This window comes from Moschus berezovskii, chromosome 2 (genome assembly GCF_049115385.1).
Source record: "Moschus berezovskii isolate FMDL1 chromosome 2, NW_MosBer_1.0, whole genome shotgun sequence".
Lineage (NCBI taxonomy): Eukaryota > Metazoa > Chordata > Mammalia > Artiodactyla > Moschidae > Moschus > Moschus berezovskii.
This window is the reverse complement of record NC_142461.1, coordinates 75,039,422-75,066,415: the sequence shown is the minus strand read 5'-3', so window position 1 is coordinate 75,066,415 and position 26,994 is coordinate 75,039,422. Positions and strand designations below refer to the sequence as shown.

Below are 26,994 nucleotides of genomic sequence, written 5' to 3'. Positions count from 1 at the left end.
TTCTAATAACAATCCATACGTGAAATCTTCCATGGTCAATTTTTCCACACACCTTTCAGAGTAACATTCTACAATAACAGCTGTGAGCAAAAAACATGGTGAGAAATAAGGTAAAATATTTACCTTAGAGTTAGGTATTTCTAAATGATATGCAGTTTTCTTTGTTAACAGGTACAACACAGTACGCATATTTCTCTGAAAAGAGCACACATCCAACTGCCCTGTTTCATAATTTAAAATTGCAACTAAAAGCCACTACTCTATTTGTGACACACAAAATTTACAGCATATGTTCCAAATCAGTACCTTAGTATTGGAAGGTAAGATGTACTTCAAACTAATTATACACACACACACACGACCGTTTTGTCTGAAGCAAGATACAATTCAAATCACCAAATATTTAAGTAGACAACTAATGCTAAATTGTGATAAATAACGTTTGACAACTTGTAGTTAACAAGTGAAATATTTTTGCTAAAATAGCAAAATAGTTCTTTCAAAGGATTATTACAAAACAACGTTGCTATTAAACTAAGCCCAATTCACAATACTTGAAACAATATGCGTCCAGATGACGGAGTTTCCCCATCACATTATACATTACTATCTGAAATTGTTTAAATGTCGAATATAAAACTTAAATGCATACAAATGTAATAAACACTCTTTGAGAAAAGAAATGCTTCTGATTTATCTCTCAGCTCAAAAAAGCCGGCAGAGCCTGACACAGCGCCTGGCAGCTTGTCATCCCAAATTAAAACACTAACAAACCAACGAACCAGAAATCGTGCATTTGAAACAAAATGTTCATCAAGCCATTCATCTTCACCGTTAACTTGGAACACTAAATACAGTAGTAAAATCCACGACCAACTCATTCCTACGTATCGATTGTACCTTAAAATTTGGTTGCAGTAAAAACAAACAATAAAATAGTACCATAAAATAGTACTTACATATCTACTGAATTTGGTGAAAGAATGGTGCATGTAAAACCTGTGCATATAAACAATCGCAGTGTTTATTGTAAGCTGAGAGCTGGAACGTAACATTTAGGAAATATTGGAGAAAAGATCTCTTTCCAAAACAATTTTGAAAGAAAATATCCGATCTACGGTCCTTTTCCAACGCCACCCGTTCACTCAAAACCAATCCCCAAACTATAATAAGTAAATAAATACCCACAGGATGGTCGGGGGGGGGGCGGAGGTTATAAAAGGCTCCACACCGAAATGGTAATACTAACAGTAACAACAAATGCCGACCATTTCGCTCTAACATTGAAATTAAGCGAGCCCAGGAAGGATTGATCAATGGCTCCGGCTGACTAAACCCCAAATCAGAGTTGAAACACGCGCGCGCACACCCATACAAAACCTTGTCAAGAATATAAAGACCTCCCGTGCGCTCTCCAGGTACGAGAGAACCGCCATCAAGTTCGCGAGCAGAGCTAGCTCTCAAGCCCGTCTTGGACGAGAAGTCGAGGCAACCGCCTCTTTTCGGCGATTATCCCTAAAAGTCCCCTCTCGTCTGGGCGGCACTCCCATCCCCCGCCGCCACCACGCGCGGCCCCAAACAGATTACACAACGCAGCCTCCCGGCCCGCATTCCCGGTCTCCCCTCCTCCTCCACTCCTCCGCCGGTCGCTCGCGGCCTTCCGAACCCGAACCTGCCTTCCCTCACTGCGCGGCCGAGGCCCAGCAAAGGCCGAGGCGACGGCGCCATGTTCGCGGGGCACCAGGCCCGGCGACCGGGCGAGTAGTGCGAGAGACAGGGCGTGAGCGGCGGAAGGCCAAGAATAAGAAAGGATACACATTGAGGCGCTGTCCCATTTCCTGGATGAGGTTGGCCGCCTGCTGGCGGTACGAGAGCTCTTTATCCGCCTCCACTCCGCAGCGACGGCTCGGCGTGTTCTCCAGCTGTTCCCGAGTAAAGAACCAGCGAGAAGAAGCTCCACGGCCCGACGCCATGACACTTCCTCCTCCGCCCGCTCCCTCACCCACCCCCCGCCCCTCCGGGCTCGCGGACTCCCCGCCAAGGCCTCGAGACCCCGCCCCACTCCGCTCGCCGTAGACCAGACACCGCCCCTTTTCACCTCCGTCGCCGCGCGTGCGCGTGCGCGGGGACCGCCCTCTCGACTCGCCCAAGCCTTTTGCTTTCTCTTTCCTGCCTCCCACCTCGCTCTCGCGCAGAGGACCACAATGCTCCGCGCCGCTTGTCATTTGGAGGCGCCCAGAGGCGGGGGTCGGCTGGAAGGAAAAGGTCGGCGCGGTGCATGCCGGGTCTAGGAGTGGCTGGGCTAAGGGCGTGGTGGAGAGGAAGGGAGAGACTGGTTTCGGGTCGGCTGACTGGAGAGGCGGGCACGCGGCTGCGCCATGTGTCCTGGGCGTGAACTCTCAAATCCCGGCGATGCTGGAATCTGGAGTCTGGCGGCGCTTAAAAAAAAAAAAAAAAAGAACCTTCCTGTGTCGCAGTCGCGCGGCACATCCTCTATTTTTCTCAGCGTCGGTCTGCGCAGTATCGTAGGCTCCCTCCTCTCAACTGGTAGGCGGACAGCCTTCGCCCAACGGGTGGCTCTGGCAGGGACCTACCTGGGAAGGGGTGCAGAAGAAGTGACACTCCACGTTTGTGCTACTCTTCAGTGCTTTTCCTCTACATTATCTTGTTTGAATTCCACGACTACGCAGGCCGAGGGTTTATTTTATTTCCCTGCCGAAGGTTATCCAATTAGCAATCAGAGTAGGTGGATTTCCAAACTAGGTTTCGAGTCCGTATCGGTAGTGGTTTTTTTAAAAAATCTGTGGTTTTAAAGAGAAGTTTGAAGAGAAGCAGATACTATAAAAACAGGAAAAAAAATTATCAGTGTTGAATATGGTAACACTATTCATTAACCCTTTCTCCTGTCCCTGCAAGAAAATTCCGCAGAGCTCCACCCTGGGAGTGGGTGCGTCTCTGGCTTTGAGCCAACGCCTACTGTGTGAATAATTTTCTAAGTTTTAAATTTTTGTTGTTAAGTTCTAAGCCCTGTCCGACTTTGGCGACCTCTTGAACGGTAAGCCCACCAGGCTATTTGCCAAAGATTAGAGCACAGGAAGACATAAAGGCAACTGGTACTTTCATTGAGTTCTTGATTAAATCTCCAGGCTTTTGTCATCGTTTTGGGGCTCCGATGCTCAGTGTACTGATGTATCTTGGCTTTGCCTGCCCCCCCCCCCACGGTCACACACAGTATTGAGGTATTTTGGTAGTCACCTGTCGTGAACCGTTGTCCAATAACTTGCCTCACATCTTATGCTGCTTAGAAGTTCCAGGGCAGACTGACTGAAAGCAACACTTTAAAAATGTCTACCTTGAACGCTCATTCATGATAAAAGCTCTAACAAGCTAGGAATGTACGAGAACTTTTGCTAGTCAAGTTACTACAACCTTAGAGCTAGCATCATGCTTAATGGTGAGAAACTTTCATACTAAAGCATGATTCCCGTCTCATCACTCCTTTCAAAGTTGTCCTAGATGTCCTGTAAGAAAAGGAAATCAAAGCTAAGCAGATCAGGAAGAAAGAAAGAAAACTGACTTTGTTCCTAGTAACATAATTGTTCATGTAGAAAATCTTAAGGAATGTTAAAAAAGAAAAACTGGAACTAGTAAGTGACTATAGCAGGATTATAATATACAAGAGTCAGTTGCTTTCCTGTGTACCAGCCATGTATAATTGATATTTGAAGCTAAAAACACAATATCAGTTATAAAAAGTAAAACTTAGGTGTGAATCTAAAAAAGGTACAGGATCTGTTTATAGAAAACTATAAAGCTGTGATTAAAGAAAGTAGATATGAGTGGAAGGATATTCTGAGTTCATGGATTCCAAGAATTAACGTCAGTTCTTCCCAACTTCATTTATAAATTTAATGCAATCCCAATAAAAAATTTATCAAGTTATTTTATAGATAAGTACTAATTGATTCTAAAGTTTATATGGAAAAACAAAAGACCCAAAATAGCCTACACAATACCAAAGAAGTGGAACAGGCTCTACCCAACCTCAAAGCTACAGTATGAAAGTGTGTATTGGCAAAATAATAGACATACATCAGTGGAGCAGAATAGGGAGCCCAGAAATAGACCTGTAGAAATATGGTCAACTGATCTTTGACAAAGGAGCAAAGGCACTTAAATTGAGAAAAGATCATCTTTTCAACAAATAGCGCTGAAACAACTGGACATCCATCTGGCAAAAAAACTCCACAAATCTCACAAAATCTCAAAAATCTCACTTTTAACAAAAATTAATTTTAAGTAAATCATAACCCTAAATGTCAGATGCAAAGCTTTAAAAATTCTGGAATATAACAGGAGAAAACCTAGGTGCCTTTGTTTGGCAGTGAGTTTTTAGATACATCACCAAAAGATGATCCATGAAAGAAAAAATTAAGTTGGACTTTATTAAAATTAAAGACTTCTGCTCTGTGAAAGACAGTTAAGAGTGAAAATACAAGGAAAAACTCTGCAAAACTCTAATAAAGGACTTGTGTTCCAAATATGCAAATAACCCTTAAAGTTCAATAAGAAAACAAAGAACCCAATTTTAAAATTGGCAAAGGGGGGTCTTCACTGGTGGTCCAGTGGTGAAGACTGAAGGCATGAGTGCCATTTCTCTTCAGGGAACTAGGATCCCACATGCTAAGTGGCCAAGAAAAAAAAAAAGGCAAAGGATCTGAACAGAAACTTCAAAAGAAGTGATACAGATGGCAAATAAACATTTGAAAAGATGTTCAACATCATTTAAAGGCATTCTTAGTAGTAGTTTGCAATTTTAAAAGACAGGAAGCATGACCATTCATGATTTGAGGATTGAATAGTTTGATTTATCTATGCAATGAAATACTAGTCCCCAATTAAAAAGAAGACATCAAAGTGCTGAAAGGAGAAAAGCGGCCAATCAAGAATACTCTACCAGAAAAGCTGTCCTTAGGAGTTGAAGGAGAGAGTTTTCCAGACAAGCAAAAGGTAATGGAGTTCATCCCCACTACACTGGCCTTACAGGAAATGTTAAAAGAACTTCTTTAAGCTGAAACAAAAGAGCGTTAATTGGCTGCAGGAAAACAGGATAAATATCACTGGTAAGATATATGTAGGAAAAATAAAGTTGTAAAGGTGATAGATTAATTACTTTCAAAGTTTGAAAATTAAAAGACAAAAGTAGTAAAAATATAACTACAAAAACTTGTTAAGATACACGCAGAATAAAAAGATACAAATTGTGACATCAAAAACATACAACATCAGCGGGGAGGGAATATAAATAAAGAGTTTTATAATGCATCCAAACTGAAGTTAGCTTGCTTGCTAAGTCACTTCAGTCATATCCAACTCTTTGTGACCCTGTGGACCAGACCGAAGCCTTCCAGGCTCCTGTGTTCATGGGATTCTCCATGCAAGAATACTAGAGTGGGTTGCTAACACGCCCTCCTCCAGAGGATCTTCCCAACCTAGGGACTGAACCCACATCTTTTAAGTCTCTTGCATTGGCAGGTGGGTTCTTTACTGCTAGTGCCATGGGGTCGCAAAGAGTCAGACATGACTGAGCAACTGAACTGAACTGAACTGAAGCTAGCTTATAGATTGTTGTAAAAAGAAAGCAGCTTTTATGTGGAATATCATCAATGTATTAAGTAGGAAAAGAAAAAAAAAGATGCTACTGTTTGGGTAAAATGAACAAAGGAATATGTACATGTTCAGTTTAGTCACTCAGTCGTGTCCGACTCTTTGCGACCCCATGAATCGCAGCACGCCAGGCCTCCCTGTCCATCACCAACTCCCGGAGTTTACCCAAACTCATGTCCATCGAGTTGGTGATGCCATCCAGCCATCTTGTCCTCTGTTGTCCCCTTCCCCTCCTGCCCCCAATCCCTCCCAGCACCAGGGTCTTTTCCAATGAATCAACTCTTCGCATGAGGTGGCCAAAGTATTGGAGTTTCAGCTTTAGCATCAGTCCTTCCAATGAATACCCAGGACTGATCTCCTTTAGAATGGACTGGTTGGATCTCCTTGCAAAGGGACTCTTGAGAGTCTTCTCCAACAGCGTGGTTCAAAAGCATCAATTCTTTGGCACTTAGCTTTCTTCACAGTCCAACTCTCACATCCATACATGACCACGGGAAAAACCATAGCCTTGACTAGACGGACCTTTGTTGGCAAAGTAATGTCTCTCCTTTTTAACATGCTATCTGGGTTGGTCATAACTTTCCTTCCAGGGAGTAAGCATCTTTTAATTTCATGGCTGCAGTCACCATCTGGAGTGATTTTGGAGCCCAAAAAAATAAAGTCTGACACTGTTTCCACTGTTTTTCCATCTATTTCCCATGAAGTGATGGGACCAGATGCCATGATCTTAGTTTTCTGAACATTGAGCTTTAAGCTAACTTTTTCACTCTCCTCTTCACTTTCATCAAGAGACTTTTGAGTTCCTCTTCACTTTCTGCCATAAGGGTGGTGTCATCTGCATATCTGAGGTTATTGATATCTCTCTTGGCAATCTTGATTCCAGCTTGTGCTTCTTCCAACCCAGTGTTTCTCATGATGTACTCTGCATATAAGTTAAATAAGCAGAGTGACAATATATAGCCTTGACATACTCCTTTTCCTATTTGGAACCAGTCTGTTCCATGTCCAGTTTCAACTGTTGCTTCCTGACCTGCATATAGGTTTCTCAAGAGGCAGGTCAGGTGGTCTGGTATTCCCATGTCTTTCAGAATTTTCTACAGTTTATTGTGATCCACACAGTCAAAGGCTTTGGCATAGTCAATACTTGTATAATTATAGATTACCTTTACAAGAATACACATATACAAACAACAGATAAAATTGGCTCCCTCTGGGTGACATACATTGAATTCAATGCTTTTTGAACTCTTCTACCATGTTTGTGAATTGACTTCTCAAAAATGAACTTAAAATTTTTTGTTAGGTATCTGATAAAGTGAGCAATATTTTATATTCAGAAATGGAAGCTTCTATTCACTTTTGTTCAATTTTGATTCAGAAAAACCCCAGAACCATGTTGTAAGTTAAGCAAATATGAAGTTAGTATTTATTTTAATTAAATTCATCTTAAGTAATTGAATATATATATGTTTTAAATGGAAGTATAGTTGATTTATGATATCAACTATAGTTGATTAGTTGATTAGTTTCAAGTGTCCATCGCAGTGATTCATCTATATATTGGGTTGGCCAAAATATTTGTTCAGGTTTTCCCATAAGATGTTATGGCAAAACCTGAACAAACTTTGGTCTACCCAATTACATTTAAATAAATAAATATTTATTTATGTTTGTATGTATTTATTTTCGGCTTCCCATGTAAAGACTCTGCTTGCCAATGCAGGAGACATGGGTTTGATCCCTGAGTCAGGAAGATCCGCTGAGAAGGGCATGGCAACCTACTCCAGTATTCTTGCCTGGGAAATCACAAGGACAGAGGAGACTGGCAGGGTACAGTCCACGGGGCTGCAGAAGAGTCCTAAGTAAAACATGATGTTGCAACTAAACAACAACAACATTTTATTTATATTTACATATTCATTTTCATATTATTTTCCCTTATAGGGTATTACAGAATATTGAATATAGTTTCCTGTGCTATACAGGAGGTCCTTGTCGGTTATCTGTTTAGTATATAGTAGTGTGTATATGTCAATCCTAGCTCCGAATCTATCCCTCTCCCCTTTGGTAACCATAAGTTTGTTTTCTGTGTCTGTGATTTTCTGTTTTGTAAATTCATTTGTGTCATTCTTTTCAATGAATATAGGTGTAAGTTTTCTGGTTGGATAATAAATATTGGGTTGAATTAGAACTGGCTTCCTTTTTAGGGAAGATAAAAAATTTGGAGAGGGGTCCAGTCCAAGGAAGAGAAATACTTGGGTGACTATGAAGAGTTGTCCTTTGGAATCTGATGGTAGTGGGATTTTTTTCCCCCCATGGGTATGTTTTGGAGAAGTACATATACTAGATAAGATGGGAGAGAAAAGCCTAAAAGGGGGATTTTCTTGAGAGATTTTTGAGATTTTGGGTGTGATAAGTGCCATTTTAGGGCCAGAAGGGTCTTTTCAAATTTCAACTAGTTATATCCTTGTTGCTGTCCTTTAATGGAACGGAACCTGGTGGTCCAGAGTTGACGATAAGAAAGTGAAAGAAGGAAAGAGGCTAATATTCCCTGGGTTACACAGAAAAGGTAACCCACTCCAGTACTCTTACCTGGAGAATCCCATGGACGGAGAAGCCTGGTAGGCTACAGTCCATGGGGTCGCATAGAGTCGGACACGACTGAGCGATGGAACGGAACACAGAAAACCAATAAAACCCTAGGACAGGGCTTGTACCACTCATATAGGCATAGGGCACCCTCTCAAGAGGTCTTGAGAGGCCTTGAAAGCCTGGGCAGGAAAATGAGCTTGGCAGGCTTCCATGCTCCAGAGAATCAGCCAGAAAGAGAGAAAGAGAAAGAGATAAAGAAGGACATGGGGACCGAAGTCTCTAGTGGAACAAGGGTCCTTTATTGAACTCTGAGTGAGTATATATACCTTATTACAAGGTAGCTTCTTCAGATAAAGATCAAAAGACCAGACTTTACAAGTTACCAAGGAAACAAGGAGTAATAAAGGCCATAAAGCCAAAAGACAATCCATATCAAAAGAGGGTCGTAAATCATCCCTTTCGCCATATAGAAAAGCTAATGAAGGAAATTCTATGCAAGCATCCCATCTCTTTGATATCAGTCCTGGGAGTGGCTTGCCGCTCGGCTCATTCCTGACAGGAACTGATAAGGAACAGAGGGCTCAAGAGAGACAGGAAATAGCACACAGGAATCCTACTGTTAAATATTCCCTGACATATCCTAATTAAAAACCTCACAGCCTTTTGGTAGATAAAACTCCTCAAGCCAACATATGGCCCCATGTGATCTTGTCTCTTTGTACCAAGAATGTCTTGCTTTCTCACCTCCAGCCCCAGTAGTATCCTTTCCTGCTGTGTTCTCTGCTGCCACAAGGCTTTCCATATGCTCTTCCCTTTCCTCTTTGCCTCTTTACCTTTTAGCTGTTTTCTGCTCTTCAGAACCCAGCTGAAGCAACAGTTCTGAAAATTCTCTCCCCAACTCTAATGGGCTCATGTCCCGCATTTTAAGCTCTCTATACAAAATCACTGCAGATGCTGATTGCAGCCATGAAATTAAAAGACGCTTGCTCCTTGGAAGGAAAGTTATGACCAACCTTGATAGTATATTAAAAAGCAGAGACATTACTTTGCCAACCAAGGTCCGTCTAGTCAAGGCAATGGTTTTTCCCGTGGTCATGTATGGATGTGAGAGTTGGACTGTGAAGAAGGCTGATTGCCGAAGAATCGATGCTTTTGAACTGTGGTGTTGGAGAAGACTCTTGAGAGTCCCTTATACTGCAAGGAGATCCAACCAGTCCATTTTAGAAGAGATCAATCCTGGATGTTCATTGGAGGGACTGATGCTAAAGCTGAAGCTGCAATACTTTGGCCACCTCATGTGACGAGTTGACTCACTGGAAAAGACTCTGATGCTGGGAAAGGTTGGGGGTGGGAGGAGAAGGGGACGACGGAGAATGAGATGGCTGGATGGCATCACTGACTCTGTGGACATGAGTTTGAGTGAGCTCCGGGAGTTGGTGATGGACAGGGAGGCCTGGCGTGCTGTGATTCATGGGATCGCGGAGAGTCGGACACGACTGAGTGACTGATCTGATCTGATCTGATACACCATGTGTGTCTCCTTCCTAGCTCTTGTCACAGTAGCAATTTTACATTAATTTGTTGCTTGTTTGATACCTGTCTCCCTAACTAGATTGTAAGCGCGGTTGAGGGCAGGAAGCATGTTTGTTTTTACTTACATTATCCCAGCACCTGGTGTACATCGTGGACCCTCAGTAAATACTGTTGAATGCATATGAATTATTGCATAAGTGAAGCAAGTCATAGTTTCTGCTCTCAAGGAAGTTCCAGTCTAGTGGGAAGATAGCAATTGCAATTCAAATTGAGAAGTCTCTGCTATTAGCAATATCAGTACAGCTTTTAAAAGGGGAAGATACTGATTAATGACATCTCAAAGCCTAGAAACCATCATTCTAGGTCCCGAGGAATTTTAAAAAAAGCTAGAGAAAGAGAAATGCTATCAGATACATACTTGGAAAATTTTCTCTGGCCATCAGGTGGAAGATGGATTATGCCAGACTAAGCCAAGAAGCAGGAGTATACATAAGAGGTAATATTAATAATCTTGATGAGAGTTGAGGACCCGAATCTAGTTGGAAGCATTAGGGAAGACAGAATAGAGAAGTGAAAGATATAAAAATGGCAGAATCTGTCAGATTTAATGTCAGGATCTGATATGGGTGAAGGAGAAAATTTAAGTGACTGGTTGATGCCATTGATCAGAATTGGGACTATAGGAAGTGGAACTATTTTGAGATAAAGAGATTGAGTTATACTGAGAGCATATGATTCTGCCCCCAAGTACTAAGTACCAACGTATTGAAAAGATTTTTTAAAAACTTTAGTTTTGGCTGCACTGGGTTTTCGTTGTTGTGCGTGGGCTTTCTCTAGTTGTGGCGAGCGGGGGCTACTCTTTGCTGCGGTGCATGGGCTTCTCATTGCGGTGACTTCTCTTGTGGAGCACGGGCTCTAAGGTGCAAAGGCTTCAGTAGTTGTGATTCGTGGGCTTAGTTACTCCGAAGCATTGAGATCTTTCCAGACTGGAGATCCAACCTGTGTCCCCTGCATTGCAAGGCAGATTCTTAGCCCCTGGACCACCAAAGAAGCCCAGTACCATAGTATTTTTTCTTTTTTCTTTTTTAATGCCTAAAGCTATTAGGCTTTCTTGAAACATTGTCTCCCCCTTACTTCTGAATACATTTTTTATGGTTTTCTTCCTACCTCACTGAGCACTACTTAGTTTCAAGTGCTGGTGAATCCTAGTAATTAGTCTTGGGTTCTTTTGGTTCTCTGTTTTACTTTTTCTCCTGGTGATTTCATTCAGTCATGTTTCTTTAAATACTTTCTATACACTGATGCCCTCTTCCCAACTTCCCTCTTTATAACTCCCCAAAGTAGTGTACCTAACTGCTTATGGACATTCCTACTTAAATGTCTAAGACACATCTGAAATATAGTAAGTCCAACAGCAGAGCTATTGATTCCCTTTCTTCCCAAACCTGTTTTTGTCTGTCTTCCTCATGATGGTAAAATAAATCAACCCAGATGCTCAAGTGAAAAAAACTGGGAGTCAAGGCATCTGTCTAAAGTATGGATGAGTTTAATAGCCTTAGCTACATTTCAGAGGCTAAATGTCCCCAGAATTATTGCACAGAAAGGACATCATTAGAAAGCCCTTTATATTCGGATTAAAGGGGAAGTTTCTCTTCTAGTGTCTGCATAGTTTCACCTTATCTTGGAGTTAAATATTTGATCAAATCTATGTTGGAGTTATCCTTATGTGTGATACGACAAATGAACCTAATTTTATTGCAGCATTATTTGTAATTGCAAAATTTATTTGTAATTGCAAAATATTGGAAGTTACATATAATGTCCAAATGTAAGAGACTAAGCAAACTATGGTGCACACACACACAGACCCCTGGGAATCAGCCTTGATTTTTTTCCTTCCCATTTGCCCTTGTACTCAAATTTATCAAGTGCTGCTGCTTCTCCCTACAACCCCATGTCACTGTCCCTGTTCTGCTACTCTTGCCCAAGTCCCCATCATTTCTTGACGCCTTAAAATAATTCTCTACAGAGCTGTTAATGTGCTTTGTAAAACATAAGACAGAGCATGTCACAAAACTGTTTTAAAAACTCCACTGGCTTACTAAAAAACTTAATATGAAAATCTAAACTCTCGACCACAGCTTGCTTATCTGGTCAGCTTTTCAGCTTCATCCCTGTTTCTCCCTTGCTCACAAGCTCTGCCCCAGCTCTTTTCTGCCTCAGAGCCTTTGCTGCTCTAGCCCTTCCCCAGAAGACTCTTCTCCATGGCCAGTTCTTTCTGTTACTCATGTCTTAGTTCAAAGTCCTCTTTATTTTTATTTTTTATTTTTTTTGAAGGTGGATGCTGGGAGTTTATTATTCTCTTCACTTTGTATACATTAAAATTTTCCCATGATGAAGTCTACTGTATCAAGTAGGGATTTTCCCCCTAAATTTTTCTTAGTAGATCTAATTTGTTTTAACCTTTTCTTCACTCTCCTTACTCCAAATTATTTTTATCCTTCTTCAAATGCACATTTCAAACCTGTAACCTTGAGGTTCCAATCAACCCAGAGGACTGGCTGAAACGTATTCATAGATCCTGATGATGATCCTTACATATACTAAGTACATGTGCTTTGGAACCTTTCATAAATATGACTGTTAAAGATTATAAATGTGCTTGTGTTGGAAAAAGTTAGTCATTTTTGGTACCCAGCAAGGTTATTCTAAAAATGCTTTCGAAACATACACAACATTTTTCATTGCCATGAAGTTTTATCAGAAGGAACTCGGAATTACTTTGAAGAGTCCAGTAGCATAAAAGTCAGAGTCACACTTAAAAGGCTCCTTAGAAAGAGTCACATAAATATTCCCATTGTCCACTGTCACTGTGTGAATCCTTTGCTTTATTCCTTTGGAGCACCACATGGGTTCTGCTGATGGGTCTTTAGGATTTATAGACTGATACAGTCCTTCTCCTGTTTCCAAAGTAATTTTGTACTTATGCCAGGGGCAAACTATACATGCTCGTCCATCAAATTCCTCTATTTCTCCCAAATGTAAAGGTCCTCCTGAGTGGTAACAGCGAATATCCATAGCATGAAATTCTCCTTTGTGGTAGAAAATGACCACTTCTCTGTCATGGACAACAGCTGTTATTCTTTCAGATCTTTTAATGTCTTCTTCTCTACCCACATAGACAGAAGCATATTGCTCCTTCGTTTCAGGATCTTGTTCAGAGCCAGCAGGATCCATGCTTCCCCGCGCCTCTGCCCCACTTCCGCGAGAGCCGGCCGCCGCGTCCCCCACATGAGGGAGGCTACTGAGCCGGCCAGGGAAGCCGGCCGCCGCTCGGCGCTGGGCGGGGCGGGTCAAAGTCCTCTTTAAACAGGTGTTCTCTAACCCTCCAACTTAATGTTTTATCTCCCATCCTTTCCTGAGTCATTCTATACATCTTCTTGTTTTAATTTCTGCATAATATTTATCAGTATAAGAAAAGTTTCCTCCCTCCCTCCTTTCCTTTCCTCCCTCCTCTTTCCCTCTTGCTCTCCATTTGTCCTTTCTTTGTCCTCCCTCCTTTATTTATTTATAGTTTCTTAACCTACAGGTTGTCGGAGAAGGCAATGGCAACCCACTCCAGTCCTCTTGCCTGGAAAATCCCATGGATGAAGGAGCCTGGTAGGCTGCAGTCCAAGGGGTCAAGAAGAGTCGGACATGACTGAAGTGACTTAGCAGCAGCAGCAGCAGCAGCAACCTACAGGTTGTCGGAGAAGGCAATGGCAACCCACTCCAGTACTCTTGCCTGGAAAATCCCATGGATGAAGGAGCCTGGTAGGCTGTGGTCCGAGGGGTCGAGAAGAGTTGGACATGACTGAGCGACTTCACTTTCGCTTTTCACTTTCATGCATTGGAGAAGGAAATGGCAACCCATTCCAGTGTTCTTGCCTGGAGAATCCCAGGGATGGTGGAGCCTGGTGGGCTGCTGTCTATGGGGTTGCACAGAGTCGGACACGACTGAAGTGACTTAGCAGTAGCAGCAGCAACCTACAGGTTGTAGGTTTCATCAGAGAACAGATTTTATCCTTTTTGTTAACTTCTGTGTCCCCAGTATGTGGAACTGCCTTACAACCCTGGCATATCACATAAATACTCTGTGAATATGAATATACCCCAAATCTATTTAAACTATGTATTTATCTATATATCTGTTAAAATTACATTGAACGAGATGATCAGGTTACTTATCATAATAAAGCAGTCATCAAACACTATGTTAAAAGTGCTCAAATACAGAATATTTAAAAAGAAATAAGACATTTTCCCCCAAAGAATGGGGAAGTAAAAAATAATTACATATGCTTCATGTTGCTGTTTGACTCATCTTTTTCTTTTAAAGCAGACTGGAGTAACAAGCGAAGTGTTGGGTGGGTAAAGTCATAGAAAGCAACAGGAGGAGCAAGAAAGAGATGGAGTTATAGGCTAAAATAAAGGAAATAATAGGATGGGTGTAGTTTAGCAAAGATTAAATCAGTACAAATTACATGTCATACTCAACTCTTGACTAATAGGAGGGAAAAGAAGTATGAATGAATCAAGAGGATGGGACTTCCCTGGCGGTCCAGTGGTTAAGACTGTTTCCACTGCAGGGGCATGGATTCAGCCCCTTGTCAGGGAACTAAGATCCCCCATGCCACGGCGAGGCCAAAAAACCCCACACACAAAAAACAAGCCAGAAAATCACAATTAGAGCAAGCAGGTAATTTTGAAAAATTACGTTTTAGAATTCAGCCAGAGGTACATGAACCACAGATGTTCATTACCCCTCCCAGAACCAAGTTCATCTTCAGCAGACCAGGTGGAACAAGTAGAAGTGCAGTGAGTATAACAGGCTACTCTGGTATTGCCCTGCTCAACCTCCACAGCTTGCTTTACCCAGTCTGCTCAGTATTTCAACTGGAAAGAGTTTCTGGTAAAAGTAAATTACATACTGAAACTTTTCTCCAGAATAGATAAGTTCTTATTCGTATGGAAACTATGTTCCCATTGTTTTGCCTTCCTATTTACCATCGTCCAACTCTTAACATGCCTTATTCATCTATAGACTCAGCTTGAGTTCCAGCTTCTGTGAAGATGTACCCAAAGTTGGAATCAAATGAATTTTTCTTAACTGAAAATCTGTGACATGCATGTTTTATTGCTTAGTAATTATTACACAAACATGTATTTTGCCTCCTTAATTGGGCTGTAAGTTCCTAGCGATTATGGAAAATGTATATTTTTTATTTTTGGACTCTAAAGCATTCCCAGCCCACTTCTGAGCTAATGGAAGGTATTTAAAGTGAATAAAAACAGATCATTTGGGACCTATTAACAAATATTTGCTCAAAGTAGAGAACCTACATGAACCCTCTAGGATGAATCTGTTACTTTTTTCATATAAATCAGTGGCATTTTACTTTTTATTTCTGCCATTAATTTTAAAGGCTGTAGGAAAATAATTTTTGATTTGCACATGAAATAATGTACTGCTTTTCAGAATAAAAACATGAGAATCATTTTTGTTATGAATAGAGTATTTGGATATATTCTATTTCTGGATAAAAGAGTTCAAAATAGGATTTCAGTAATGCATATGTGATACGTATTTAAAAGCAAAAGTAAAATGTCTTCTTGAAATTTGCCTCTGTAGTAAATTCAGTCATTCAAATTGTTTCCTTTCAAGACCCAAAAATTCTAGGGCATTGCCAGCTTTGAGTTTATCCTGAAAAAGAAAAGAAAAGGTTTTAATTTAAAGCATTATTTAATGGCTGTTTTAAAGTACTTACTGTCTTCAGGTTTTTAAAATCTCAGTTCCCCAATGTGAGAGAAGAATATTAGGTGTTTAAAAAATGATCTCTTGACCCATGTTTTGCTGCACTATTTTTTAAATTATATTCGTGTATTTGTAGTGAACAATATTTTAAAAGCAAAAATATGAATGGTGGGTGGGTGATATATTTATGCTTTAATTATTTTCTCTATTTCTCAAATATGTTGACAATCATAGACAAAACATGGTAGATGTTTTAAATTTTTGAACATGTAAATAATGTATTATTTACATTATAGCTAATATAGAAAATGTATAATTTTATGGTTTTTTATAGTAGTTTCTAATGAAATATTTCTGCAAATGCATTTTATATTAAATAGTAAGTACAGTGATAAGTTTAAGCATATTATAAACAGAATTATGGTCAGTTCAGTTCAGTCGCTCAGTCATGTCCGACTCTTTGCGACCCCATGAATCACAGCACGCCAGGCCTCCCTGTCCATCACCAACTCCCAGAGTTCACTCAAACTCATGTCCATCAAGTCGGTGATGCCATCCAGCCATCTCATTCTCTGTCGTCCCCGTCTCCTCCCACCCCCAATCCCTCCCAGCATCAGAGTCTTTTCCAGTGAGTCAACTCGTCGCATGAGGTGGCCAAAGTATTGGAGTTTTAGCTTTAGCATCAGTCCTTCCAATGAACACCCAGGATTGATCTCCTTTAGAATGGACTGGTTGGATCTCCTTGCAGTCCAAGGGACTCTCAAGAGTCTTCTCCAACACCACAGTTCAAAAGCATCAATTCTTCGGCGATCAGCTTTCTTCACAGTTCAACTCTCACATCCATTCATGACCACGGGAAAAACCATAGCCTTGACTAGACGGACCTTTGTTGGCAAAGTAATGTCTCTGCTTTTTAATATGCTATCTAGGTTGGTCATAACTTTCCTTCCAAGGAGTAAGCGTCTTTTAATTTCCTGGCTGCAATCAGCATCTGCAGTGATTTTGGAGCCCCCCAAAATAAAGTCTGCCACTGTTTCCATTGTTTCCCCATCTATTTCCCATGAAGTGATGGGACCAGTATGACCCAACAATTCCACTCCTAAATATATCCAAAAGAATTTTTAAAAGTATCAAACAGATACTTGAAAGGGAATGTTCATAATAGTACTATGAATAGCAGCTGAAAGAAACGGCACAATATACATCAACAGATGAATAGGCTTTTAGACATAAATGGAATATTCAGCCCCCAAAAAGAATGTTCTTTTTTCTTTCAGTTTTATTGAGATATGATTAATATACAACACTGTATAAGTTTAAGATGTACAAGTTATCCTTCAATTAAAAAAAATTATGACAATAAGTTTTAAAAATAAAATAACATAAAAGTGAAAAAAAAAGTACAACATAATGATCTGACTTATATACATCATGAAATGAATACCATAATAAGTCTAGTGGATATCCATCATCTCATATGGACACAACATTAAAGAAATAGAAAAAATATTTTTTTTCTCTTGGGATAAGAAGTCTTAATATTTAGTCTCCTAATAACTTTCACATGTAATATATAGCAGTGTTAATTATATTTATCCTGTTGTACATTACAGTCCTGATGGCTCAGTGGTAGAGAATTTGCCTGTCAACGCAGAAGATATGGATTTGATCCCTGGATTTGGAAGAGCCACTGAAGAAGGAAATGGCAACCCACTCTTGTATTCTTGCCTGGGAAATCCCATGGGCAGAGAAACCTGGTGGGCTGCAGTACATGAGGTCACAGAAGAGTCAGACATGACTGAATGACTGAGCATAAGATTACAATCCTAGTACTTATATTTCTTGTAACTAGAAAGCTGTACCTTTTGACTGCCTTCACTAATTCCCCCTTTGTCCCTCTATTTGAAATCTTAATTTGAAATTTGGTTGTAGGAGGAGGGAAGGAGACTTTTAACTGGGGAAAACCCTCCTAGGAAAATGACTTCTTTGGAAACCTCTACAGGACCCTCCAATGAGTTTTAAGAGTTACTTGGAGTCAAATACAGAGAAAAGGTACAGCTTAGGTACCACTGCCTTCTCCGTATATGTGTTGTCCTTTCACATGACCCTGAATAAGAGTCTCAGAATATTGTACAAATATGTACATTGATAAATTTCACATGAGAAAAAGACTGCCAAGTTTTTTTCACCTTCTCCCCAGCTATAGATTAGATCTGCTCCACAGAAAAAGCTCCTGTGATTTGAGAGTTAACTTTGTGATATCCTAACTGATGATACATGTGTAGCTTGCAAAGGACAGGCATGCAGCTGAGGGTGGAAGGAAACATGTATGGGGTTGTGTAACATCCATACCATTAGTGTGTATCTGTGTATCATGGCCACGTCAGGGTTCTCACATAGGCTTGCAGAGTGGGTAATTTGAGGCAAGGACCTCTTACTTGGGTTTTTCATGATTCACCCTGGGTCATCCTTCTCTAAAGGAAGACTTCAGAAATAATGGCTGCTGCTCTGAAAAACTATTTGCTTTACTTTTAAAATATGTTGGTACCAAGTATCCTTTGAAGGTGATACATTTTGGTGTATTGGATAGAGACCTGATCCTAGAATTAGGAGATTTGGAGTTGAGTTCATGTGCTGTAATCCAGCAATTATATCCCTTTGGCAAGTCACTTAACACTCAAGTCTCGTTTTCCTCCTCTGCATCTACCTGGTGGAATGCATTTGCCTATCTCCCAGTGTTGTTGTGCTCATCAAATGGATTTATTCATGTGGCTCAAAATTCAAAAGATATGAAATGTACGTTTCCTTTTACTAGTACTGCCCAACCACTACTTTTTCTTCCCAGACTTATCAGTTTCTTATCTGTTCTTCCAGAGGTATTTTATTCATATGTAAGCAAATTCTTATATGTAGGTTTATAATTTTTTTCACAAATGGATAGTGTGCTATTCACAAATGAAAGTATACCATATGCATTTTTTGTACCTTTCTTAATATATCTTAGAAATTGATTTTTAATACTTTTTAATGGCTATATAGACTCCATTGTATAGACATACTATTATTTATTTAACTATTCCCCTGTAGATTGTTTTTAGTCTTTATTACAAGGTTATGATGAGTAACATGTAACATTACAGAATATCATGTATTTATGACTGCATAAAATTTTTATTCAAGATTTTTTGAAAACTTGAAAGTGATAGACATATAAAATTAAATAACAGAAGGCATATAATAGTAATTATTATTATTCCATTAAAGTCTTAATCAGGATATTTGACATGGAGTTTGAGCAAACTCTGGGAGATTGTGAAGGACAGGGAAGCCTGGCAGTTCATGGGTCACAGAGTCGGACACGACTTTACAACTGAACAACAACAACAGGATACTTGGGGTAGTCTGGTTTTAGTTTAATTTTCATTAATGTTATAGGAAGTTTTTCATTTTCAACTTTTGATATAAAAAGTAAAGAAAATCTTAGTATTGCTTTCTACTTTAATAAGTATATATTTAACAGTTATGTGAGGGCTTACCTTGTAGCTCAGTTGGTAAAGAATCTGCCTGCAATTCAGGAGACCTGGATTAATTTCCTGGGTTGGGAAGATCCCCTGGAGAAGGAAATGGCAACCCAGTATTCTTGCCTGGAGAAACCCATGGACAGAGGAGCCTGGCGGGCTACAGTCCATGGGGTCACAAGAGTAGGACACAACTTAGTGACTAAACCACCACTACCATTTAACAACTCAGGATTTTTAGTTCCTTAAGGTGGGTAAGTGCCAAAGGAGACACTTCCTGTTTAAAGCAGTCTGAGGTTTCCCAGTTAATAACTTGCAACTAGTATATATCAAAATGTACTCTTCTTGGCATCTGTTAATGTGCTTCAAGCTAAGAAGATGTGATGAGCTGTATCCCTAACAATTAAAGTAGAGAATTAGAGTTGAAGAGAACTTTTGGATCCTAGTTTAGAAGAAAGTCAAGTCTCATACAAAAAGGTTATGACTGAGACTTCTATAAATTTTTTTTAAGAATTTACATCTCCCTGTGTTTTCATTTTTGGCATCCCTGTCCCCTAGTGGTGAAGTCTTAGGAAGAACTTGTTTCGTTGGGAGCGGGTGTGGAATGGGATTTGCATGCTCAGTCACACAACCGGTCTGATTCTTGTCTCCTTTGTCTCCTGCATTGGCAGGTGGATTCTTTACCACTGTAGGATGGGAAACTGAAAGTGTTAGTTGCTCAGTCATGTCTGACTCTTTGCAACTCCATGGATTGTGGCCTGCTAGGCTCCTCCATCCATGGAATTCTCCAGACAAGAATATTGGAGTGGATAGACATTTCCTTCTTCAGAGGTTCTTCCCGACCCAGGGATCAAACCTGCATTGAAGGTGGGCTCTTGACCGTCTGAGCCACCAGAGAAGCCCATGGGATGTGAAGGGGATGGCTAAGGAGAGGAAATCTGGGGACACAGTGTCTCATTTTAAGCTCATGTTTCAGGAGCCTGAGGGGCAGAATAGGAAGTGTCAGCATTAAGACACATTTAGCCACCCTAAAAGTCAAATGCTGAAAGAAAAACAAAATCCAGTTGCTTGAGGATTCTGCATCCTTGAGTCCTGTTAATCAAGACTTGAGTCTAAATATCCAAATTACTAGAATCATTACAACTTTGGAGACTGGTAGATTTGTAATGGAAACATGTTTTCTTATTCATCTAACCTGCAAATCTAAATATATTATTATAATGTGCTTCTTTACAGTTTTCTTTCTTGTCTTTATGAATTTAGTTGTACTAGGTTAACTTTCAGCTTTTTAACTTTCCTTTGTTCTTTAATAGATCTGCCATTTCTAAAGATCAAGAAACAGTTCTAGGAATACTAAGTGCAACAATTTCTCTGTCCTTTGCTATCCCATATCAAAGTGCTCTGAAACCAAACACAGATCAGGAAAATTCAGGAATAAAATCATGAAGTAAAAGACACATACCTTGGTTTCTGCATCAAATTCTCCCATGGATTCTATCAGTTTCCCAGGTTCCAGCTCACCTAGTGGGAAGGGGTAATCAGTTCCCAAAATGACTTTATCCTAAAAAAAGAAAAATTTTATCCCTACTTTTTTAAAGCACCAAAGAACATCTTATAAACTTAATTATATTTACAAACACTCCTATGGTAAAATAACACATTTTTCTCTGATTAATGGAAGCAAACTGATTTGAAGTTTTAGGATTTAACGGCTTCAAAATGTATTCTGACATTTTGTCCAGCAGGTGGCGATATTAGGTCTCTTAAAACTGCAAATGAACCTCTATCCTCCCTTGTTTTTTCTAAGGAACTGAATTGCAGAATACTCAAATCTAAGAAGCAGGCATTTATTTAATAAAACATGCTAATGTCTTCAGATGAAAATAAGGATTCTATATTTCTTAAAATGATGCATTGCAATTGACTCCACAATTTTTGAAAATATACTAGAGTTAGAAAGGAAAACATAAAAAACAACAATTGGATGAAATGAATGAAAAGAAAACAAACAAAAACTAACCAGTTCCCCCCCACAAACAATTGCTATCTCTGTAAACTAGATTCTGTTTTTTAATGATATAGCTTTGAAGTTCTGTTTGACACTTTGTATGATAAAGCACACGGGCTTGTCTGTCTACAAATACATAAAGCAGTATGTCAAGTAGTGTGCTAAAATCTAGATTGCCTTGGTCAACAAAACAGAAATGGGGACAGAGAGGGATCAAGATGGCAGAATAGGAAGATCCCGAGTTCAGCCCCTGTCACACCTAAATTACACTACTGAACACGGCAACTATCTCTGAGAATGACCTGAAGGCTAGTAGAAAAGATATAAAAGAACCACAACTTGACAGGTAGGAGAGTGGAGACACTGGCTGTCAGGATTCACTTTCTTGGCATGGTGACTCACAAGCAGGAGGAAAATCAACTGTGGAGGTCCTACCTGAGGAGCCAGGTGTCCAAGTCCCACACTGAGCTCACCAGCCTGGTAGTCCTGCACTGGGAAGATGAGCACCCAGAATGTCTGACTTTGAAAACCAGCGGGGCCTGTGTTTAGAACTGGAGGCTGGAGGGCCATCCTTTTAAAGGGCATGTGCAAAAACTTACTTGTTCCAAGTCCCTGTGCAGAAGCTGCAGTTTGAAAGGAGTCTGGGTCAGACATACTTGCTGATCTTAGAGAGTCTTGTGGAGAAACGGGGGGCAGCTGGGACTCCTCTTGGGAACTGACATGCTTGTGGCAGCTGTTTTCATTATCTGTCTCTACCATGCTGACACTCGCCCTGGTGGTTGCTCTTTTGGAATTCTCCCTTCAGCCTGTTAGTGCCTGGGGCAGCCCCAACTACCGGCATATCTGTAACAGCCAGCCTTGCTACAATAGAAGGGCTCATGCAGCCCATGTAGGGGACACCCCTGGAGTATCTGACTCTGGTGATCAAAGGGGAACATGCTGCTGGGCTTCCCTAGGACAAGTCACTTCTCCAAGATTGGGAGTTGTAACCAACTACATAATACATAGGAGTAAACTTAGAGAATTGGGCAAATTCAGGAGACAGAGGAGTATGTTTCAAACAAAAGAACATGACAAAATGGAAGAAAAAGACCTAAATGAAATGAAAATAATCAATCTACCTGAGAAGGAGTTTAAGATAATGATTGTAAAGATGCTTACCAAACTCAGGATAAGAATGGATGAACAAGTGAGAACTTGAACAAAGAGAAAATATAAAAAGGAATCAGTAAGTTGAAGAATACAATAACCAATGAAGTATACATTGGAGGGGGTTACTGTGAGCTGTAGTTTCTGGGAAATGAGCACCTCTCATTCCTGTAACTCTTGTAGCCCAGTCATTCGTGTGCCTCCTTCATGAGGATTCTGTGTGGCTGTGGTGCTGTTATCCCTCTGATAGGAACTCTAACTCAGTGTAAAGCCCCAAAGATCTGTTACTTATTTTTATTTTATATTGTACTATATTTTATTTACAGTGTTGTGTTTGTTTCAGGTGTATAGCAAAGTGATACAGGCATATATATATACATATATATATATATATATATATATATATGAATTAACAAAAGCAGTTCCCGTCTTTTGATGGGGAGCTCATGGTTTATAATATAAATGGTATTATTTTGAGAGAGGGATAACTTAAGTATGGTATTAGGTTTTCTTTCTTTTTACAGCTTGAGGCAGTTGTAAAATAACTTAATGTACCTTTTTGCAACTGTGTATTCTATAGTATTTTTTTCATTTGGTGAAATTCTAACTGTTAATGTTTTTGGCATTGTGCTTTGTACCATTTATTAAATAAAAATTATTTTTAAAAAATACTTCAGTATCAGTAGATGATACTGAAGAATGGGTAAGTGATATGGAAGACAGAGTAGGAATAATCACCTAAGCCAAACAGAAACATAAAAATAATTTTTAAAAATGAGGATAGTTTAAGGGACCTTTGGGACCATGAAGGGTAGTAGCATTTGCATTATAAGTGTCCCAGAAGGAGAAGAAAAAAAGAGTAGAAGTAGTATTTGAAGAAATAATGGCTGAAAACTTCTCTAAGAAGGAAACATGCATCCAGGTCCAGGTAACAGAGAGAGTCCAAAACAAGATGAACCCAAAGAAATCCATACCAAGACATAATTAAAATGGCAAAAGTTAAGAGAGAATTTTGAGGGCAACAAAAGAAAAACAATTAGTCACATACACGGGGATCCCATAAGGCTATCAGCTGATTTTTCAGCAGAAAATCTGCAGGCCAGAAAAGAATGGCATGATGTAATTAAAATGATGAAAGGTATTCCTGAGATGAATATAGCATTGTAAGTCAACTGTACTTTAATTTTTAAAAATACAATGGATAAGAATATGATATATTTGTGTAATGGCGTAGTATACAGTGTTCAATGAACAAATTTTGGAGAAAAAAACAGAAATGGCCCCTCTCCTCAGAAACCTCATGATCTAGTAAGAGAGACACTAAATCAATAATCAATAACAAATCCATCTTGAAATAAAATAAGAGGAACATATTTTCAACCAGAAATTTTACTTCTGGTAAGTATCCCACTCATATGCATGTAATAGAAATATTTCAAGGAAATTAATTGCAACATTATTGTAGTAGCAAAACACTATCAAATTAAATTACAGCATATCCCAAAATAAAAAGGAATGAAGGATAATTGCATATGCTGAAATGAAATAATCACCAAGTTATATTGTAGAGAGGAATGATCTTCACAGCAGAAGCTAACACTATATTGTGAATGAACTATAATAAAAAGAAAGAAAGACATGATCTTGTAATTGAGAAAATACAATGTAATAGCTGTCAAATGGAATTTACTAAAGTTAATTCAAATATCATATGATACAGCTTATATGTGTAATCTAAATGGTACAAATGAACTTTTTTACAAAACAGAAATTGAGTCACTGATTAGAAGACAAACATGGTTATCAAGAGGGAAGTGGGGAGGGATAAATTGGGAGATTGGGATTGACATACACACATTCCGTTCAGTTCAGTGGCTCAGTCTTGTTCAACTCTTTGAGACCCCATGGACTGAAGCACGCCAGGCTTCCCTGTCTATCACCAACTCCGGGAGCTTACTCAAACTCATGTCCATCAGGTTGGTGATGCCATCCAACCATCCCATCCTCTGTTGTCCCCTTCTCCTCCTGCCTTCAATCTTTCCCAGCATCAGGGTCTTTTCAAATGAGTCAGTTCTTTGCGTCAGGTGGCCAGAGTATTGGAGTTTCAGCTTCAGCATCAGTCCTTCCAGTGAATATTCAGGACGGATTTACTTTAGGACTGACTGGTTGGATCTTCTTGAAGTCCAAGAGACTCTCAAGAGTTTTCTCCAACACCACAGTTCAAAAGCATCAATTCTTTGGTGCTCAGCTTTCTTCATAGTCCAACTCTCACATCTGTACATGACTACTGGAAAAACCATAGCTTTGACTAGACAGACCTTTGTTGGCAAAATAATGTCTGCTTTTTAATATGCTGTCTAGGTTGGTCATAGCTTTTCTTCAAAGGAGTAAGCGTCTTTTAATTTCATGTCTGCAGTCACCATCTGCAGTGATTTTTGGAGCTCAAAAAAACAAAATCTCTCCCTGTTTCCATTGTTTCCCCATCTATTTGCCATGAAGTGATGGGACCAGATGCCATGATCTTCGTTTTTAGAATGTTGAGTTTTAAGCTAACTTTTCGCTCTCCTCTTTCACTTTCATCAAGAGGGTCTTTAGTTCTTTGCTTTCTGCCATAAGGGTGGTGTCATCTGCCTATCTGCGGTTATTGGTATTTCTCCCAGCAATCTTGATTGCAGCTTGTGCTTTATGCAGCCCAGCATATCACATAATGTACTCTGCATAAAACTTAAACAAGCAGGGTAACAATATATAGCCTTGACGTACTCCTTTCCCGATTTGGAACCAGTCTGTTGTTCCATGTCCAGTTCTAACTGTTGCTTCCTGATCTGCATACAGATTTCTTAGGAGACAGGTCTGGTGGTCTGGTATTCCCATCTCTTGAAGAATTTTCCACAGTTTGTTGTGATCCATACAGTCAAAGGCTTTGGCATAGTCAGTAAAGCAGAAGTAGATATTTTTCTGGAACTCTCTTGCTTTGTCAGTGATTCAGCAGATGTTGGCAATTTGATCTCTGGTTCCTCTGCCTTTTCCAAATCCAGCTTGAACATCTGGAAGCTCTTGGTTCACGTACTGTTGAAGCCTAGCTTGGAGAATTTTGAGCATTACTTTGCTAGTGTGTGAGATGAGTGCATTTATGCAATAGTTTGAGCATTCTTTGGCATTGCCTTTCTTTGGGATTGGAATGAAAACTACTTTCATTACTATGTATTGTAATGACCTATATGGGAACAGAATCTAGAAAAGAATGGATATAGGTATATATCCATATGTATGTATGGATACATACATATGTATGTCTGACATCCATATGTATGACACATAATGTATATGTATATAATAAAATATGATTCACTTAATATACAGCAGAAACTAACACAACATTGTAAATCAACTATACTCCTATAAAAATAATTAATAAGAAAAAAGAGAAAGTTATATCATAAAGAGGGGAAAACAAAGTCTCGGACAATATATTTGCTATACTCATATTTCTCTTTCTAATAAGGAACCTATAGAAACACAAATATATTTGTATGGTAAAGTCTATTTCACAAATGGTAGCCAAGAAACAAGATAGTTTCTTGTTTCTTGAGAAACAAGATGGTGAGGAACAAGGATGCCCCCTCTGCTACAGTTCATGGGGTCACAAAGAGTTGGGCATGAGTGGGCAACTGAACAACAGCAACAGCAGCCCAGAAACAAGTAACATTAGGTGTCTCCACAAATGAAGACTAGGATTCAGGGGTGCAGGAGATCCCCCTTTTTCTCTTTTGGAGATATAATTCACATGCCATAAAATTCACTCTTTAAAAGTATACAATTCAATGTGTTTTAGTATATTCATGAATTTGTGTTATCATTCCCACTAATTTCAGAACATTTTTATCACCTTAAAGTAATCTGCATACTCATTAGCAGGCACTCCTTGTTACCTCCTCCGTCTAGCCCCTGAAAACACTAATTTATCTGCTGTGTCTATGGCATTGCCTCTTCTGACATTTCATGTGAATGGAATTATGTAGTATGTCGCCTTCTTTCATTTAGGATATCATTTTCAAGTTTCATCCATGCTATAGCCTGAATCAGTACTTCATTCTGTTTTTGGCCAAATAATATTCCATTGAATAGATATACCACATTGTGTTTATCCATTCATCAGATGATGGATATGTGGGTTGTTTCAACTTTTTGGGTATTATGGTAATGGTTCTCTGAACAAGTGTTTTCATAAATTTTTTTAATGAAAATCTTTTCCCTTCTCCTGGGTATACACCTAGGAGTGGAGTTGCTAGATCATATGATAAGTCCATATTTAACATTCAGAGAAACTTTTTCACAGTGGCTGCAGCATTCGACATATTTAACAGCAATGTGTGAAGGTCCCAATTTCTCCGAATCCTTACCAACACTTGTTATCGTCCATCTTTTTAACTATATCTATCATGGTATTATGTAAAATGGTATCTCACTGTGGTTTCGATTTGCATTTCTGTAATGACTAATTATGTTGAACATCTTTCCATGTGCTCATTGGCCATTTGTATGTCTTTGAAGGAATATCTATGTGTCCTTTGTGTCTATTCAAGTCCATGCCTGTGTGTTTCCTTTTTATTGTTGAGTTGCCAGGGTTCTTTATATTTTCTAAATACTAGAGATTTACCAGATGTATGATTTACAGATATTTTCTTCATTCTGTGGGTTGTGTTTTCACTTCATTGGTTGTATCTTTTGAA

General features: G+C 39.5%; 2 protein-coding genes and 1 pseudogene across 6 annotated transcripts in view; all 3 read right to left on the bottom strand.

The window, feature by feature from the left end:
- Nucleotides 1-2,005, bottom strand: part of CCNT2 (cyclin T2) — a 35,210-nt gene extending 33,205 nt beyond the window's left edge. For all 5 annotated transcript variants that reach the window (XR_016035529.1, XM_088829023.1, XM_088829026.1 and 2 more), the window contains exons 1-2: nt 1,816-2,005; nt 960-1,041 (exon numbers count right to left, since the gene is read on the bottom strand). Coding sequence is in view for 4 of the 5 variants with exons in the window: in XM_088829023.1 (XP_088685149.1) it covers nt 960-1,041; nt 1,816-1,973 (240 nt within the window). In the remaining variant the exon portion in view is untranslated. The remainder of the gene's footprint in view (nt 1-959; nt 1,042-1,815) is intronic.
- A 10,144-nt stretch (nt 2,006-12,149) lies between these two features.
- On the bottom strand, nt 12,150-13,139 carry LOC129537906 (Rieske domain-containing protein pseudogene; annotated as a pseudogene).
- Nucleotides 13,140-14,999: 1,860 nt separating this feature from the next.
- ACMSD (aminocarboxymuconate semialdehyde decarboxylase) overlaps nt 15,000-26,994 on the bottom strand; it is a 61,696-nt gene continuing 49,701 nt past the window's right edge. The window contains exons 9-10 of the mRNA XM_055398145.2: nt 20,567-20,665; nt 15,000-15,535 (exon numbers count right to left, since the gene is read on the bottom strand). Of these exons, the coding sequence (XP_055254120.1) occupies nt 15,473-15,535; nt 20,567-20,665 (162 nt within the window). The 3' untranslated portion in view covers nt 15,000-15,472. The remainder of the gene's footprint in view (nt 15,536-20,566; nt 20,666-26,994) is intronic.